The sequence below is a fragment of the Phyllopteryx taeniolatus genome, unplaced genomic scaffold (assembly GCF_024500385.1).
Source record: "Phyllopteryx taeniolatus isolate TA_2022b unplaced genomic scaffold, UOR_Ptae_1.2 contig_36, whole genome shotgun sequence".
NCBI lineage: Eukaryota > Metazoa > Chordata > Actinopteri > Syngnathiformes > Syngnathidae > Phyllopteryx > Phyllopteryx taeniolatus.
In genome coordinates, this window is record NW_026903294.1 from 181590 (window position 1) to 200687 (window position 19098).

General features: G+C 47.0%; 2 protein-coding genes across 5 annotated transcripts; both read left to right on the forward strand.

Annotated features, from left to right (window-relative positions):
- Positions 1-201: 201 nt before the first annotated feature.
- On the forward strand, positions 202-8946 carry LOC133473712 (gastrula zinc finger protein xLCGF3.1-like). Of its 4 annotated transcripts, XM_061765333.1 has the most exons (3): positions 202-765; positions 5373-5450; positions 6192-8946. In XM_061765333.1, exons 1-3 carry the CDS (start codon positions 732-734, stop codon positions 7184-7186), a joined length of 1107 nt encoding a protein of 368 aa, XP_061621317.1. In that variant the 5' UTR covers positions 202-731; the 3' UTR covers positions 7187-8946. The 4 variants fall into 4 exon arrangements, 2 of the variants coding, with proteins under 2 accessions (XP_061621317.1, XP_061621318.1); XM_061765334.1 differs by lacking the exon at positions 5373-5450 and having other exon boundaries at positions 209-765; XR_009787201.1 differs by lacking the exons at positions 202-765; positions 5373-5450 and adding an exon at positions 776-1073.
- A 12-nt stretch (positions 8947-8958) lies between these two features.
- LOC133473706 (gastrula zinc finger protein XlCGF57.1-like) lies at positions 8959-18604 on the forward strand. The gene is made up of 2 exons (XM_061765324.1): positions 8959-10266; positions 16704-18604. The coding sequence occupies exons 1-2, from the start codon at positions 10140-10142 to the stop codon at positions 18119-18121; spliced, it is 1545 nt and encodes a 514-aa protein (XP_061621308.1). The 5' UTR covers positions 8959-10139; the 3' UTR covers positions 18122-18604.
- The last annotated feature ends 494 nt before the right edge of the window (positions 18605-19098 follow it).

A 19098-nucleotide genomic window follows, 5' to 3' on the forward strand; every position in this document is an offset into this window, starting at 1 on the left:
GTATGGCAGATGTTTTTATCCAAACTTACATTTGAGTGGTGAAAGAGTTCAAATATGAACATTTTTAAATAATTAAAATTATATATATATATATGATACCACATATTACCATTTCATTCGTTGGGCAAGTTTGCCTTGAAACAATTTTAAAGACCGTCTACCAGCATAGCTCGAACTTTATCTCTGCTTGTACAAGTGAAAGTCTGCGTGTCCACGCGTAAAATGCAGCCCCGAATTCCTTGTAGTAGATGCTGATAATATTGTCGAATGTAAACATTGCAAGTGATTGGAGGATGGCTTGAAATATTTCTGACGTGAAAGGGTTATGGGTTGAAAAACATCGGTTCCCTTCGTAAAGGTCGGTCCGGAGAAACATTTGCTCAAGGGCCTGACGGGTCGCACCGAGGCACCTTTCCAAAGCATTTGCGTCATTCGGACGAGCTCTCCTCCAAGTACTTCCGGGTCATGTCGCTCGGATAGGAAAGGAAAGTTCCTGATCGACGAAACGAGGATGAGTCATCGCGTCCCGTTGGAGTTTCTCGGCCTAGCTTAGCCTAGCTTAGCTTAGCTTGCTAGCCGCCAACAAAGAGACGCGTTTGCGATCCACAACACATCGCAAAGTTGTGTTAAGCGCGTGAGCAAGAAAGACGGCGGAGTGCTCGGGAGAGCTTTGTGGGCCAGAAGACGACAAGAACAAGCTTCAACGCGAAGTGCTGGATGCTGTTAGCAAGATGGAGCCTCGAGCTGTTGTGCGACACAGAGCAGGTTTGTTCACTCGTGCTTTCCCCTTTTCAACAGTATTCGCGTGTTTAATTACAGCCACTGTATGATATTGTATTTCATATAACAACGGAACCATTCGGCAATGTGTACGATGCGGATCACATGGTGTCCCCCCTAATGATTACGGTATGCGGACTCCGGACCGGATGTGGACTTTGATGCGTTGGACACGTCGTTCAAGAACTGTTTCAGCAACTCAAACAGGGGGGAAAAGCTAACCCTTGCTGAAGCTCTTCAACCAGAAGAGGGTAGAGTCCAAATATTGACTCAAGTAAGAGTAACATTACTGAGTAAGTAACAAGTAGTGACCCAAATGATTACTGACGTGAGAGTCAAAAAGTACTTTGAGAAAATGCGACTTGAGCACTAACTCGATGAGTAAAAAGTCACTTCAAATATTGACTCACAGTGGAAGGAGTAACTATTCTTTTACTTAAGAGTACGGATACTTTGTTATATTACTACTATATTAGTAGATGTAAAAAGTGCTGTGTTCGAAAATGTTCTAAAATGACTGGTCTCGTCCAGTCCTTTGATTTATCCATTAAGCAGGTCCCACAGGTGAACAGGCTAATTGGGAACAGGTGGGTGCCGTGATTGGGTAGAAAAGGAGCCTCCCTGAATTGCTCAGTCATTCACAAGCAAAGATGGGGCGAGGTTCACCTCTTTGCGAACAAGTGCGTGAGAAAATAGTCCAACAGTTTCAGGACGGCGTCAAAAACCGACATCAATGTGTAAAGGATATCACCACAGGAACCTCAGGAACACTTCAGAAAACCAATGTCAGTAAATACAGTTCGGCGCTACAGCCGTTAGTGCAACTTAAAACTCTACTATGCAAAGCAAAAGCCATTTATCAACACCACCCAGAAATGCCACCGGCTTCCCTGCGCCCGAGCTCATCTAAGATGGACTGACTCAAAGTGGAAAGGTCTTCTGTGGTCCGACGAGTCCACATTGGAAATTGTGGACGTCGTGTCCTCCGGGCCAAAGAGGAAAAGAACCATCCGGACTGTTATGGACGCAAAGTTCAAAAGCCAGCGTCTGTGATGGTATGGGGCTGTGTTAGTGGCAATGGCCTGAGTAACTTACACATCTGTGAAGGCACCATTAATGCTGAAAGGTACATACAGGTTTTGGAGAAGCATATGCTGCCGTCCAAGCAACGTCTTTTTCATGGACGCCCCTGCTTATTTTCAGCAAGACAATGCCAAAGCACATTCTGCACGTCTTACAACAGCGTGGCTGTACATCAAGCAAGAATGGGAAAGAATTCCACCGACAAAGCTTCAACATTTCGTGTCCTCAGTTCCCAAACGTTTATTGAATGTTGTTGAAAGAAAAGGTGATGTAAGACCGTGGTAAACATGACCCTGTCCCAGCTTTTTGGGAACGTGTTGCAACCATAAAATTCCAAGTTAATGATTCTTTTCTCAAATCAATATTAATAACTGTTGATCAGTTTGAACATGAAATATCTTGTCTTTGTAGTGTATTCAAATCAATATAGGTTGAACATGATTTGCAAATCATTCTATTCTGTTTGCATTTATGTTGAACACAACGTTCCATTGGAATTGGCCTTGTATAAACAACCAACCATTTGCACTCACATTTACACCTACGGGCAATTTAGAGTCTTCAATCAACCTACCACGCATGTTTTTGGGATGTGGGAGGAAACCGGAGGGCCCGGAGGAAAGCCACGCAGGCAATTTTGCCTTTGCTCAGTATCTAGTAGAAGCACCCTTTGGAGCTAATCCAGCCATGAGTCTTTTTGGGAATGATGCAACAAGTTTTTCACACCTGGATTTGGGGATCCTCTGCCATTCCCCCTTGCAGATCCTCTCCAGTTCTGTCAGGTTGGATGGTGAACGTTGGTGGACCGCCATTTTCAGGTCTCTCCAGAGATGCTCAATTGGGTTTAAGTCAGGGCTCGACTTGGTGTGAGTGAGCATCTCAATTTAACAGTCAACGACATATCCAGACATTTGGCATAAAAATCATAGAAGTAGTGTGTGGTATATATCCCATCCATCCATTTTCTGAGTCGCTTCTCCTCACGAGGGTCGCGGGCGTGCCGGAGCCCATCCCAGCTATCATCGGGCAGGAGGCGGGGTACGCCCTGAACCGGTTGCCAGCCAATCGCAGGGCACATCCAAACACACAACCGTTCGCACTCACATTCACACCTACGGGCAATTTAGAGTCTCCAATTCATGCATGTTTTCTAAACTTTGCCCTTCATCCTAGCAGAGACTCTTCTGTCACATAACACACCCGACACCTTCCTCCACCCGTTCCAACCCGCTTGGACCCGTTTCTTCACTTCCTGACCACACTCCCCATTGCTCTGGACGGTTGACCCCAAGTATTTCAAGTCCTCCACCCTTGCTATATCTTCTCCCTGTAGCCTCACTCTTCCCCCACCACTCCTCTCATTCATGCACATAGATTCTGTCTTACTTCGGCTAATCTTCATTCCTCTTCTTTCCAGTGCATGCCTCCATCTTTCTAACTGTTCCTCCAGCTGCTCCCTGCTTTCACTGCAGATCACAATGTCATCTGCGAACATCATGGTCCACGGGGATTCCAGTCTAATCTCATCTGTCAGCCTATCCATCACCACTGCAAAAAGGAAGGGGCTCAGGGCTGATCCCTGATGCAGTCCCACGTCCACCTTAAATTCTTCTGTCACACCGACAGCACACCTCGCCGCTGTCCTGCTGCCCTCGTACATGTCCTGTATTATTCTAACATACTTCTCTGCCACTCCAGACTTCCGCATGCAGTACCACAGTTCCTCTCTGGGTACTCTGTCATAGGCTTTCTCTCGATCCACAAAGACACAATGTAGCTCCTTCTGACCTTCTCTGTACTTTTCCATCAACATCCTCAAGGCAAATAATGCATCTGTGGTACTCTTTCTAGGCATGAAACCATACTCCTCGCAAATATTCCCTTCTGTCCTGAGTCTAGCCTCCACTACTCTTTCCCATAACTTCATTGTGTGGCTCATCAACTTTATTCCTCTATAGTTCCCACAGCTCTGCACATCACCCTTGTTCTTAAAAATGGGCACCAACACACTTTTCCTCCATTCCTCAGGCATCTTCTCACGCGCTAGAATTCTATTGAACAAGCTGGTCAAAAACTCCACAGCCACCTAACTTCCCCCTTACTAATCATTGGCACTTCCTGGTCCACCACACTTGCCTCTTCTACTCTCCCTTCTTTCTCATTTTCCTCATTCATCAACTCCTCGAAATATTCTTTCCATCTATCTAGCACACTCCTGGCACCAGTCAACATATTTCCATCTCTATCCTTAATCACCCTAACCTGCTGCACATCCTTGCCATCTCTAGCCCTCTGTCTGGCCAGCCTGTATAGATCTTTTTCTCCTTCTTTAGGGTCCAACCTGCCATACATGTCATCATATGCTTCTTGTTTGGCCTTTGCCACCTCTACCTTTGCCCTGTGTCGCATCCCAATGTATTCCTTTCGCCTCTCCTCGGTCCTCTCAGTGTCCCACTTCTGCTTAGCTAACCTTTTTCCTTGTAGGATTTCCTGTACTGTGAGGTTCCACCACCAAGTCTCCTTCTCTCCTTTCCTGCCAGAAGATACACCAAGTACTCTCATGCCTGCCTCTCGGATCACCTTGGCTGCAGTGGTCCAGTCTTCTGAAAGCTCCACCCGTCCACCGTCTGCACAACGCTTGTCCTGTCTCAGCTTCCACCACATGGTTCTCTGCTCTGCCTTTGTCTTCCTCATCTTCCTCCCCACCACCAGAGTCATCTTACACACCACCATCCTATGCTGTCTAGCCACACTCTCCCCTACCACTACCTTACAGTCGGTAACCTCCTTCAGATGACATCGTCTGCACAAGATGTAATCCACCTGCGTGCTTCTACCTCCGTTCTTGTAGGTCACCCATTGTTCCTGCCTCTTCTGGAAAAAAGTGTTCACTTCAGCCATTTGCATCCTTTTTGCAAAGTCTACCACCATCTGTCCCTCCAAGTTCCTTTCCTGGATGCCGTACTTACCCATCACTTCTTCATCACCCCTATTTCCTTCACCAACATGTCCATTACAATCTGCACCAATTACGACTCTCTCTCTGTCCGGGGTGGTCAGAACTACTTCGTCGTGCTCCTTCCAGAATTTCTCTTTCACCTCTAGGTCACATCCTACCTGTGGGGCATAGCCACTAATCACATTACACATAACACCCTCAATTTCAAATTTCAGCCTCATCACTCGATCTGATACTCTTTTCACCTCCAAGACATTCTTGGCCAACTCTTCTTTTAAAATAACCCCGACTCCATTTCTCTTCCCATCTACACCGTGGTCAAATCATTTCAACCCTGCCCCTAAACTTCTAGCCTTACTGCCTTTCCACCTGGTCTCCTGGACACACAATATATCGACCTTTCTCCTAATGATCATGTCAACCAACTCGTGAGATTTTCCTGTCATAGTCCCAACATTCAAAGTCCCCGCATTCAGTTCTACGCACTGTGCTTTCCTCTTCTCTTTTTGCCGAAGAACCCGCTTTCCACCTCTTCTTCTTCGACCCACAGTAGCTGAATTTCCAACGGCGCCCCGCAGGTTGACGGCGCCGGTGGCGGACGTCGTTAACCCGGGCCACGACCGATCCGGTATGGAATTCTTTGGATGAACGCTCATATTTGTTTGGCAAAGTTTTAAGACTGATGCCCTTCCTGACGCAACCCTCTGCATTTGCATTTGCACTGTCTTGTGCCCCCCAAATTTTATCGGTGTGATCTTTCTAAATATTGAAATTAATTGTTTGCAATCAAGTTTTGACAATAAGTTTGCAGTATGTCGGTGTCATGGAGGGACATAGTTCAGAGGGAGGACGGCGAGACTGACGTAAAAAAGCTTGATAAGGGTAATGGGATCAAGAATCTCTGGAATTGGCGGTAGCCTGAATTAAGTCGGAAAGGAATACATTCGCAAAAAATCCATTCTCAGAATCAGAATCATCTTTATTTATTGTGAAGATATGTGCAATTGTGCCTCTGCATTTGACTTATTACAGTAGTGGACAAGCTCAACCTCTTGGCCACGACTGCCGAAATTATGTTTACAAGAGGCCACTGTCACACGTTAAAAAATTTAAAAAGTGAAAATTCCAAACCTTGAGTATGCAGGGGTCCACTATTACCATTATTTATACTTGTTTTTATCCACATTATTACTTAACACTTTGTCACATTTTATTGTTGTTGTTGACTTGCTTAATTTTAATATTTCCAATATTTCAAACTCATCAGGCTTTCACATTAACCTTCAATATAAATCAAAATACACAAAATTAAAGTAACATGAGAAAAGATTTAACAAACCATGTGCGTTTGTCTTCTTGTGTCTTGCAGACATCGCTGAAGATCTTCGCCCTGAGCGGAAGGACCCAGAGCCCCCTCACATTAAAGAGGAAGTGGGAGAAGAGGAGGTCCCCCAAATCAAAGCGGAAGAGGAATTGGAGCCCATTTCGATGAAAAAAGAGGAGTGCCCCCACATCAAACAGGAAGAAGAGGACGATATCGCAAAGTTTCCATCGACTGATGTCCCTTTGAAGATTGAATATGAAGGTCAAACTGAGGAGAGCAGAGGAGCGCAGCCTCTTAGCAGCAGCAGCAGCTCAAGTCAACACATGACAACAGAAGGCGATGGAGAAGACCACTGTGGAGGATCACCAGCAGACGGCCTCTTAGCTCCACTGTCAGATAGTCACGGCACAACAGCACACTCTTCTGACTATGATGGTGATGAAAAACAGTCTGAAGATGATATGACATATTGCACTGACAACAAAGGATGGACATGTTCTCAGTGTGGGAGAACTTGTGTTTATAAGAGCAATTTGAAACGACACATGAGAATAGACACTGGAAAGAAGCCATTTGCCTGTTCAATTTGTGGCAAAGTATTCTCTGGACAGGGAACCTTAAAAATATGCACAAAAACCCACACTGGAGAGAAACCGTTTTCCTGCTCAGATTGTGCTCAAGGCTTCTCTCTAAAGGGACACTTAAAAAGACACACAAAAACACACACTGGAGAGAAACCTTTTTCCCGCTCAGTTTTTGGTCAAAGTTTTTCTGTAAAGGGACACTTAAAAAGACACACAAAAACACACACTGGCGAGAAATCCCTTTCCGGCTCAGACTGTGGTCAAAGCTTCTCTGTAAAAGGAAATGTAAAAATACACACAAGAACACAGACTGGAAAGAAAACGTTTCCCTGCTCAGTTTTCGGTCCAAGCTTCTCTGTAGAGGGACACTTAAAAAGACACACAAGTGCACACGCTGGCGAGAAACCTTTTTCCTCCTCAGATTGTGCTCAAAGATTTTCTGTAAAGGGAAATTAAAAAAAAAACGAGAACCCACAGTGGTGAGAAACCTTTTTCCTTCTCAGTTTGTGAGATTACAATGACAGGGCATATAGAGTCCCCTCCCAAAGTACTCGAATGGCAAGTTCCATTCCTTTGTTTTTGTTGCATGCTGAAGACATTTGGGTTTCAGATCAAAAGATGAACATGAGAAAAAAAGTTGAGAATTCAAGCTTTCATTTGATGGTATTTACAAGTCGATGTCTTGAACAACTCGGGACGGAGCGCCTTTTGTTTGAAGCCACCCGCTTTTCAAGTGAGCAAAAGCATGTGAACATTAGCCATCCATCCATTTTCAACACCACTTATCCCGGCTAGGGGCGCGGGGCGCGGGGCGCTGGAACCTATCCCAGCTGACGACACCCTGAACCGGTCGCCAGTCAGTCGCAGGGCACATATAGACACGGACAACCATTCACAGTCGCATTCGCACCGTCACTGAGTGGGAACTGAACTATTGGTAAAATTAGTAATTTACCAATTTCTCCAAAATGTATTTTTATTGGAAATAACTGATCGTTTCACTTTCTTGAACAAATATTACATAAAACTCAACTTGAAATGAAGACCCATATTTCCTCTCAGCAATGTATGTATTGTGCAATGTTTTAGTGATGTGACTGTCAAATAAGTGAACGATTGATTGAAATAGACTGAAGAAACTGACTTTTGCTACAAAAAAAACCGAAAGTGTTATTGTGATCTAAAATAAAATGCACCTCTTCAAACGGTGAGAGTAACTCAATTTCCTTGCATATCAAATCCATTTTCCCCATTGAGAAGAATTGAAACTCCTTCGATCCATTTGAAACCCTCCAAAAACAAAACGCTGGCAACACAAAGCGAACACTGTCCTAAGCAATAAGGCCCACATACAAAAACTGCTCAGCTGGGGCACTGGTACGTCGAGGTAGCGCTGTACTCGGCTGACTTTGGCTCTCGGTCATGTCATGGCTTGGGCTTGCGTGGCTTCTTCTGGAACGGGCTCACTTGTCTCGATTGATAAAACTCAGGATAGTAGCGCCAGAATGAATTCTGAGGTCTACGAAACCAAGATAGTCTGGCAGTTTACCAAAAAATGGATCCAAACTAATTGGGAGACGCTTCACCACGCAACAAGACAATGACCCAAAACACACTGCCGACACAACAAAGGACTTCGGAAGGTCTGAGACTGGCCAAGTCAATCACCAGACCTTAAGTCTGAGGTCCTGAGCACTCTGGAGAAGGTTTTCATCCAGGATATCCCTGGACCAGTTCTGAGGACCCGGGTTCGATCCCCGGCCCCGCCTGTGTGGAGTTTGCATGTTCTCCCCGTGCCTGCGTGGCTTTTCTCCGGGCACTCCGCTTTCCTCCCGCATCCCAAAAACATGCATGAATTGGAGACTCTAAATTGCCCGTAGGTGTGACTGTGAGTGTGTGAATGGTTGTTTGTTTATGCGTGCCCTGCAATTGGCTGGCAACCGGTTCAGGGTTCAGGGTGTATACGAAAGCATTGGACAAACCGCATGCATTGCTGTAAGTATTTTTGCAACAGTGCTCTTCCGTCACAGTCTGGTTTGGCGCTGCTACAAAAAAGGACAAACGCCGACTTTGACGGACAATCAAAACTGCCGAAAGGATCGTCGGTACCCCCCTACCCACCCGTGAGGACTTGCACGCTGCCAGAACTAAGACAAGGGCGTGCAAAATCCTCTCGGACCCGCCGCACCCCGGTCACCGGCTCTTCCGGCTCCTTCCCTCAGGTAGGCGCTACCGATCGATGCAAACTAGAACTAGTAGACATTCCGACAGCTTCTTCCCTCTTGCGATCAACTTCTTAAACACGTGACCTACAATTCCATGACAACATGCTGGCAATTGTTTGACTTGAGTTCGTTGTCACATTTCTGTGGGGCCAATGATGTATTACTCGTGTATACCACTCATGCCAGAGTAGCATCTGCTCCACTTGCACACCGATTGAGGAGTATCTGCAACATTTGCATAATCAACATTGTCCCAGATAATCGCACTACTCGTCACTTGAAACCGCATCCACTCCTTGAAGTCTCAGCGCCCCTTGCACAACGGTCATTGCACCGGACTATTGCGATATTAGTCATTCGAACTGCTCGAAGTGCTAGAGGACTCTGCATCTTTTTGCACAATTGTCCCAAAAAACAAAATAAAAATTTCCCGGCATTACCAGATAACTAGCAACCCTTTACTGCTCGGTGACTGTTTTTTGTTTTTGTCAATGTCTTTGTGTCTCCAAAGTGTTCTCTGCCAATCGACCGTCTGTTGTCGTACTCGAGCGGCTCCAACTACCGGAGACAAATTCCTTGTGTGTTTTTGGACATACTTGGCAAAGAAAGATGATTCTGATTCTGATTCTGAAGATGCATGCATTTGAGTCGATTATTCAAGTATTTTGGGTTGGAGAAGTATTGCACAAACATACACGATTAAACGTGTTTATTTTTTCTTGGTCAGTTGATTTGTGTTTTATGCATATTCACATTTGCTTTTTTTGGTTTTGTATTAAGTCGAGTCACGTGTTCTAACGTGAATTTTATTTTGTAAAGTTAATTGCACTTACGGTTTCCGCTGCAGTTACGTTGTTTCCGGCCACTTTTTTTTTTCCCCTTTTTTCTTTACGTAAACGGCCGCTCCACTCGCTTCTATGCACTTCGCTAAATCTTCCCGAATTAGAAGCGAACGTGCTGAATTCTCGTCGAATCACGTTTATCACCACTTCGCTGAACGAAAACATAATTGATCGAATCATCGTGTCCGGTTGAAAAGTTCGTCTCGGTGCACGTTGAAGCTTCTCGGCCTAGTTTAGCTTAGCTTAGCTTAGCTTAGCTTAGCTTAGCTTGCTCACCGCTCACAACGAGATGGCGTTTGTGATCACCAAGCGGAGATCAAGTGTTGTGATCGTCGTGTGAAAATGTGTGCAAGGAGGACGCCGCGGTACGAGGATGAATTTTGGGTACCAAAAGATGAGAACGAGCCACAAGTTCAACGACTGGACGCCGTTTGCAAGACGCAGCCTCGAGTTGAGTTACGCACAGCAGGTCGGTCCACTTCTCTCTCACTTGTTGAGGAAATGCATTCTAATTTGACCAATGTTCGTGTGTGTTTTTAACGGGCACCGTGTGACGTTCATATCCTATTCACATCCAATAATGTGCACTATGTCGTGAATAAAAATGCTCAAAAGAGATGGTTTTCATACGAATAAACTGAGCCCCCTTGTTTGTTAAGAATTGGAAAAGGATGAAGGATTTTATGCCACTTTTTATGTCGAAGAGTTGCCCAAATGTTGTGCCCTGAAATCAATGTAAATAATTGGGAAACGTGTGACCAAATGTATCCGTGGCTGGTATCAGCAGCCCCGGATTTTGTTCGTACGAGGCATTACGGTAAGAGGTCGCCAACTGGCGGCGAAAGCCACCTTCAAAATAAAAGCTTCCCAATTATACGCACGTCAGTGCTCTTCGGTTTAGGAATGCAACCAGCAAAGTTCATTTGAATCTTGAGGTACATTAAAAAAAAAAAAAAAGTACTTTATTTGATATCTTAGGACAAATAAATGGTAAATGGACTGCACTTATATAGCGCTTTATCGACATCATCACAGTGCCCAATGCGCTTGACAAAGCCTCACATTCACACGCACGTTCGTAAACCATGCGAGCCTGGCAGCAAATTAGGGTTCAGAGTCTTGCCCAAGGACTCTTCGACAGGCAGACGGTCGTAGCAGGGATTCGAATCTGTTCTACCTACTGAGCCAATGCCACCCCAACATAATCCCATTGGTGCAGATCTGTGTGACAGACCACCAAGGACTCCACGAAAAGAGGTTTGATGAAGATCTGATATTGTATTTCAAAATAAAAATCTCTGAAAACTGCGTATTTTGCTGTCATTACCTCTGATTGAAAAAATCTGTTCAATATTTTTGAGCTATCGCAACACCGGTCTAGTTCTGGGGGACACTACACCTCCCCAGGTCTCCAACGAAAGAGGTCCCATCCAAATCTGATGTGGCATTTCAAAATAAAAGTCCCCTGAAATTGGTATATTTCACCGACATGAACACGGATTTCAAAAATTCATTAAAAAAAAACGGTCAGTTATCGCAACACCAGTCCAGTTCTGGGGGACACTACACCACCCCAGGTATCCAACAAAAGTGCTCCCACCCAAATCTGATGTCCATCCATCCATCCATCCATTTTCTACCGCTTATCCGAGGTCGGGTCGTGGGGGCAGTAGCTTTAGCGGGAACGCCTAGACTTCCCTCTCCCCAGCCACTTCATCCAGCTCTTCCGGGGGGATCCCGATGCGTTCCCAGGCCAGCCGAGAGACGTAGTCTTTCCACCGTGTCCTGGGTCGTCCACGGGGTCTCCTTCCGGCCTCACCAGGGGAGACGTACGGGAGGCATCCGTATCTGATGCCCCAGCCACCTCATCTGGGGGATGACTACTTTTAGCTCCTCCTGGATGAGCGAGCTTCTCACCCTATCTCTAAGGGAGAGTCCGGATACCCTGTGGAGGAAACTCATTTCCGGCCGCTTGCATCCGGGATCTCATTCTTTCGGTTCTTTCACATACACGTTAGTGGAACACACTGGAGCAGGGGGCAGCTGAAGCGCCCGGGGAGCATTTCTGGGTATCAGTGTCTTGCTCAAGGACACCACAGCCGTGAGTCTGGGGGATGTTGGCGGGTGGTCCAGTCGGGGTCTTGAACCTAGGTCCCCCACGGTAGCAGGCGACGATCTAACCCATTGGGCCACGGCTGCCAACAGAACCACATGCTCTGCAAAAAGCAGAGATGCAATACTGTGGCCACCAAAACGGACCCCCTCTACGCCTCGGCTGCGCCTAGAAATTCTGTCCATGAAAGTTATGAACAGCTGAGGACCCGGGTTCTATTCCCGGCCCCGCCTGTGTGGAGTTTGCATGTTCTCCCCGTGCCTGGGTGGGTTTTCTCCGGGCACTCCGGTTTCCTCCCACATCCCAAAAACATGCATTAATTGAAGACTCTAAATTGCCCGTAGATGTGAATGGTTGTTTGTTTGTATGTGCCCTGCGATTGGCCGGGAACCAGTTCAGGGTGTACCCCGCCTCCTGCCCGATGATCGCTGGGATAGGCTCCAGCACGCCAGCGACCCTAGTGAGGAGAAGCGGCTCAGAAAATGGTTGGATGGATGAAAGTTATGAACAGAATCGGTGACAAAGAGCAGCCTTGGTGGAGACCAACCCTCACCAGAAACAAGTCCGACTTACTGCCGGCAATGCAGAACAAACTCTGACACCGGTCGTACAAGGACTGAACAGCCCGTATCAGGGGGTTCGGTACCCCATACTCCCGAAGCACACCCCACAGGACTCCCCGAGGGACACGGTCGAACGCCTTCTCCAAGTCCACAAAACACATGTTGGGCAAACTCCCATCCACCCTCGAGGACCCTCCCGAGGGTACAGAGCTGGTCCACCGTTCCACGGCCAGGACGAAAACCGCACTGCTCCTCCTGAATCTGAGATTCAACTTCACGACGAACCCTCCTCTCCAGCACCCCTGAATAGACCTTACCAGGGAGCCTGAGGAGTGTGATCCCCCTGTAGTTGGAACACAGCCTCCGGTCCCCCTTCTTAAAAAGGGCGACCACCACCCCAGTCTGACAATCCAGAGGCACTGTCCCCGATGTCCACGCGATGTTGCAGAGGTGTGTCAATCAGAACATCCAGAGCCTTTAGGAACTCCGGGCGAATCTCATCCACCCCTGGGGCCTTGCCACCGATGAGCTTTTTCACCACCTCGGTGACCTCAACCCCAGAGATAGGAGAGCCCGCCTCAGAACATGAGCAAAGTTCTGTCGGAGGTGGGAGTTGAAACTCCTTCTGACAGGGGATTCTGCCAGACGTTCCCAGTAGACCCTCACAATACGTTTGGGCCTGCCACGTCGGATCGGCATCCCCCACCGTCGGAGCCAACTCACCACCAGGCGGTGATCAGTTGACAGCTCCGCCCCTCTCTTCACCCGAGTGTCCAAGACATGCGGCCGCAAGTCCGATGACACGACCACAAAGTCGATCATCGAACTGCGACCTAGGGTGTCCTGGTGCCAAGTTCATGTGTGGGCATCCTTGTACTTGAACATGGTGTTCGTTATGGACAATCCGTGATGAGCACAGAAGTCCAATAACAGAACACCGCTCGGGTTCTGATCGGGGGGGGCCGTTTCTCCCAATCACGCCCTTCCAGGTCTCACTGTCATTGCCCACGTGAGCATTGAAATCCCCCAGCAGAACGAAGGAGTCCCCAGTAGGAGCGCTCTCCAGCACCCCCTCCAAGGACTCCAAAAAGGGTGGGTACTCTGAACTGCTGTTTGGTGCATAGGCACAAACAACAGCCAGGACCCGTCCCTCCACCCGAAGGCAGAGGGAGGCTACCCTCTCGTCCGCAGAGGTGAACCCCAACGTACAGGCGCCCAGCCGGGGAGCAATAAGTATATCCACACCTGCTCGGCGCCTCTCACCGTTGGCAACTCCACAGCGGAAGAGAGTCCAACGCCTCTCGAGAGGACTGGTACTAGAGCTCAAGCCGTGCGTGGAGGCGAGTCCGACTATATCTAGTGGGAACTTCTCGACCTCTCACACCAGCTCGGGCTCCTTCCCTGTCAGAGAGGTGACGTTCCACGTCCGTAGAGCCAGCTTCTGTAGCCGGGGATGGGATCGCCAAGGTCCCCGCCTTCTGCCACCGCCCGGCTCACACTGCACCCGACCCCGATGGCCCCTCCCACAGGCGGTGAGCCCATGGGAAGGGGGACCCCCGTTACACTTTCGGGCTCTGCCTTCGAGCCCCACCTCCAGGCATGGTTCCAGAGGTGACCCAAGTCCGGGCAAGGGAAAACGTCTTCCTGAATTGTTTGTCATGAGAGGGGTTTTTAGAGCTGTCCTTTGTCTGGTCCCTCACCTCGGACCTGTTTGCATAAAGCCCCAGACAACTTGGCTCCTCGGATCATTGGGACACACAAGCCCCTCCAGCACGATAAGGGGACGGCTCAAGGAGGGGCCGAATCTGATGTGGCATTTCAAAATAAAAGTCCCCTGAAATATTCCTATTTCACTGCCACTGATTTAAAACATGAATTCAAAAAGAATCTCTGTCAACACTACTTCTTTGCCTAGCAATAAGGCTGCTATTGGTCCTACACCGACACCGAGTGAGGGCAGGCAAAGCATCAGAAGGACTTCAAACGTCACAATAAAACAAGAAGAAGAATGTAGTTGTCAATCGTCACAGAATCCTACGGACACGTGATTTTGGACGCCGAAACGAGGTGGTAAAGGGATTTCCCGACAACCTCATCTGAAAAGAGGAAATATGATCTTGCGCAAAACAATGGCAACATTTGATTTTGGTGGTCCTCCCAGCAAAATCGATTGTTTTCATTTGGTAACATCATCAACATCATGTATCATTGAATAGAGGAGTGGGACACGAAGAAAAGGAGCCCGAGTTTGTCAGCATCGGATAAGGATTGGAGATTTGATGCCGCAAACCGGCCCGAATCTTCTCGGCCCGAAGTCCCTGTAAATCATGAGGACATTTGACTGCCAAATGTCCACACGTGACATCGGATCAAAGGTTATTTTCTGATTTTTCAATCGCGTCCGCGAGAGTCGTCTCATTTTCCGGGCCGCGTTGATTTGAGTTTCTGGCCGCTTTCGGGCGACTGTCCAAAGGCGCAAATCGATGACGGCTTCCCCCCCATTCAAGTTTGAATCCTGTTATCCCAGTTTTTAAGAAATGGAACCGTCATTTGATTAGCTTTTTTTATTATTTTTTTTATTTTGTAACTGTAACAAAAAATAGTCACGTTTTTGTATCCTGATTCTGTAATGTTTCATGTATTCAATTTTTTTTTCCCAGCTTGCCCTCGACAACGACACGTAGAGGCGCGTACATTTCCACAGTTCCCGTGGACAACGCCTCCGCAAACGAAGGCTTCTTCTCGAGCCCTAACAGTCCACTTATACGTTCCGGTGTCGGTACCGTCACTGTGCGACCACCCCAAAAAAATATATAAACTCAGCCAGGTACACAGCTGTGAGGAAAACACAGCCAGGTATGTCCCCAAGCTAACACATCAATTGCCGGTTGAGCTAAGCTAGTAATCGCGATTTCAAGTTCCAAAATTCCGTCAGCACGAAGCAAGCAGTGCGATTGTTCAAAAACCCCAAAAAGAATCGTACTGAACTGAATCGAATCGTTCCACCCTTAAAGATCGTGCTTTTGAATCGAATCCCAAGCTGTGTATCGGATCAGCCTCATGCCAGGGATTCCTGACCTTAGCACACAGCGGAACAAACTCGCAATACCAAGCACACCTTCTCTGCTCCTCCAGCCACACGTGCCACTGCGCATGCGCAAATCATGTGAACTGTTATGTAATATTTCACTTATTATATCTTATTGTACAATTTGTATATGTATTTGCTCCTGTTTTGCTTGTTTTACTCTGCTGTCGGTAGCCAGGTTGGCATCGAAAATACCTTAGCTGTATAAGGTTTCATCAATCAATTAGAAAATACAAGTTCATGGAGAGCGCTTAGTCAGTTTTTAAAAACAGCATTGCGACGTATATTCAGGTTTCAGTGACACGGCACAAGCTTTTACATAGGATGCGCTGTTCCTCTATATCGTGCGCCCCTCGCTCGAGTAGCGTTGTAGCACGCCGCGCACAAAGTCTTTGCCGTGTGTCTGTTGGCGACAGTACTGACAAGTACTGCGTGGGTTTCAGCCTCCACCTCTGTATCCGATGCTTTCTGCTAAGTCTTTCTCAAAACACGGCGGTTCCGCGTGATCGGCACAGTTCGGAAGGCTTCTTCCCCCCGTCGATTGCTTTTGCCCATCCACTCGTCACGTATTGCTTTTTCCATCTTGGAAAGCCAAAAACAAAAACAAAACTTGCCACTGCCACACAATAAACCGTCATGAAATCGCTCAATCATATGACAACAATATACAAGGACGGGAACAATGGCACACAACGCCGAATGAACAGGCTGTTTGACGAGTGTTACGTCACAGAGCTGAAGACCGGAAGCGCCAAACTTTGACCCGACTCCAAGCAGAGCTGCAGTCGGAAGGCTCCACTCTTCTGCCCCCGCCGTGGTTTCGGGTCGCTACTGATCTCCCATCATATGGATTACGAATCTGTTCGATCTGGATTGTGCTATGTCGGACTCTCACGAGTGCAAGTCCCCGGCTTCGTGGATTGATGCTGCTTTGTCGTGAAAGTGAGTGAACGGGCTTGAGTGAAGTCATCACGCTTTTTGTGGCGTTGCTGCGTTCAAGTGCGCCATGGAAATGAGCCAACTCTTTCACCCCCGCTATTGAAACATTGTACTGTTTGGTTTTACGTATATCGGTACGCAATTTAGTACCGATTCCTAAAGAAATACGATTTGACACGGGTTTGTCTTCTCATGTCTTGCAGACGTCAGGGAAAACCTTGGTCCTGAGCGGCAGCAGCCGGAGCCCGCTCACATGAAAGAGGAAGAGGAGGACGAAGAGGTTCATCACATCAAAGAGGATGACGAGCAATTTCGTCACCATAAAGAGGAAGAGCAGGAGGAAACTGTCAAGGTTACATTGACTGGTTTGCCTTTGAAGAGTGAAGAGGAAAATGAAGGTCAACGTGAGGAGAGCAGAGGGGCGGAGCCTCCAAGCAGCAGCAGCTCAAGTCAACACATGACAACCGAAGGTGATGGGGAAGACCACTGTGGAGGATCACAAGCAGACGGCCTCTTCGCTCCACTATCAGATGGTGACGACACAACGTCACACTCTTCAGCAACTGATGATGAGGAACAGTCTGAAGGTCACACCGACAACAAACACTGGAAATGTTCTCAGTGTGGCAAAACCTTTGCTTATAAGTGTGCTTTGGAGCAACACATGCGAATGCACACTGGTGAGAAACCTTTTGCCTGTTCAATTTGCGGCCAAAGATTCTCTCAGAAGGGAAACTTGAACATTCACAACAGAACACACACTGGTGAGAAACCATTTGCCTGCTCAGTTTGTGGCCAAACATTTTCTGAGAAGGGAACCTTAAAAAGTCACACAAGAAAACACACTGGTGAGAAACCATTTGCCTGCTCCGTTTGTGGCCAAAGATTCTCTGAGAAGGGAACCTTAAAAAATCACACAAGAACGCACACTGGGGAGAAACCATTTGCCTGCTCAGTTTGTGGCAAACAGTTCTCTGTAAAGGGACACTTAATAGTACACACAAGAACTCACACTGGTGAGAAACCATTTTTATGCTCCGTTTGCGGGCAAAGATTCTTTCAGAGGGGAAATCTAAACAAACACTCGAGAACACACACTGGGGAGAAACCGTTTTCGTGCTCAGTTTGTGGTCAAAGATTCTCTGAGAATGGAAACTTAAAAATTCACACGAGAACGCACACTGGGGAGAAACCATTTGTTTGCTCAGTTTGTGGTCAAAGATTCTCTGAGAAGGGAACCTTAAAAATTCACACAAGAACCCACACTGGGGATAAACCATTTGCATGTTCATTTTGTGGCCAAAGATTCCCTCAGAAAGGAAACTTGAAAAGTCACACAACAACACACACTGGGGAGAAACCTTTTGCCTGCTCAGTTTGTGGTCAAAGATTCTCGAAGAAGGGAACCTTAGAAAGTCACACAAGAACACACACTGGGGAGAAACCTTTTTCTTGCTCAGTTTGCGGTCAAAGTTTCACTAAAAAGGGAACGTTAAAAGGTCACATAAGAACACACACGGGTGAGAAACCATTTGCCTGTGGAGATTGTGGTAAAAGATTTTCTCACCGCCACCATGTTAAGACGCATAAGTGTTTTGGTGCTCAAAGCAGTGCTCAATGATTGTGTTCTGTGTACCTTCTTAATGGTCTCCTGTGGATGCATGTTGAGAATTTACACTCATAACACTGCGAGATCCGGCCGGCCGCATTTTATGTGGCCTGCAAAAGCAAAGAAACATTTCAGATTGTGTTCTAGTGTAATCTTGTTGAGATATTGCATTTTTTTTTTTTTTTTGGTTGAAAAGAAATGTCATGGTTGAAAAACATGTTTTTATTGGCTTCTGATTTCAAAAGGGGTTTATTCATCAATTTGTTGTGTACACCGAATGTAATTAAATATGATAATTCATTGATATGAGCTGACAAGTCATTACTGCGATGTGGCCCGTGACAAAAAGGAGTTTTTGCGATGTGCATTGCAGCCGACTTGTGGGGAAGGGGCTGGTTAGCGAGGGTAGTGTTACATGTTGACCTGCGTCTTTGCCCTTCCTGCCTGGAAGTTACTGTCAACTCCTAAAGTGTTGAATAAAGTTGACATTCTGTACATTGCGGCTCCGTGCTGTCGCTGGGTGTTCTCGGTCTCTGACGCTGGACCAAAGCGGTCAAAGGTGCTGGGCCAGTGGTGTGAAAAAGGGTTTGCCCCACCCTCATTTCTCTTTTTTTTGTTTGCATGTTTATCACACGTAAATTGAAATATTAGTCAGACAACTGAAGTCAACCCAAAATGCAGTTTTAAAATCGTCGTTCTTACTAAGGGAGAAAAAAGATACAAACTTACATGGCCGTGTGAAACATACATGTCAATCATTCGCCGTTTTGAACTTAAAATAGGCCAATTACGGAAATCGTATCTATCCGATGAGTTATTTTTTTCTGGGCGGCGTCACTGACGTCCTAAACTGTTTCTTACGACTTGAACGCTGGCAGCTAGATACATTCCACACATCATCGCATCGGGCGCTGTTTGCGTCATCGCATTTCAGCGTCGGTGACCTTTAAACGACCAAAAGTCACGTGACCCCGCACATCCTCCATTGG

Excerpts from the sequence above, each read along its gene's own strand:
- LOC133473712 (XM_061765333.1), top strand. The coding sequence starts at position 732 with ATGGAGCCTCGAGCTGTTGTGCGACACAGAGCAG. Across the intron at positions 766-5,372 it reads TGTTGTGCGACACAGAGCAG|TAGCTGAATTTCCAACGGCG; the intron begins GTTTGTTCACTC and ends TTCGACCCACAG. Across the intron at positions 5,451-6,191 it reads CCCGGGCCACGACCGATCCG|ACATCGCTGAAGATCTTCGC; the intron begins GTATGGAATTCT and ends TGTGTCTTGCAG.
- LOC133473706 (XM_061765324.1), top strand. The coding sequence starts at position 10,140 with ATGTGTGCAAGGAGGACGCCGCGGTACGAGGATGAATTTTGGGTACCA. Across the intron at positions 10,267-16,703 it reads AGTTGAGTTACGCACAGCAG|ACGTCAGGGAAAACCTTGGT; the intron begins GTCGGTCCACTT and ends CATGTCTTGCAG.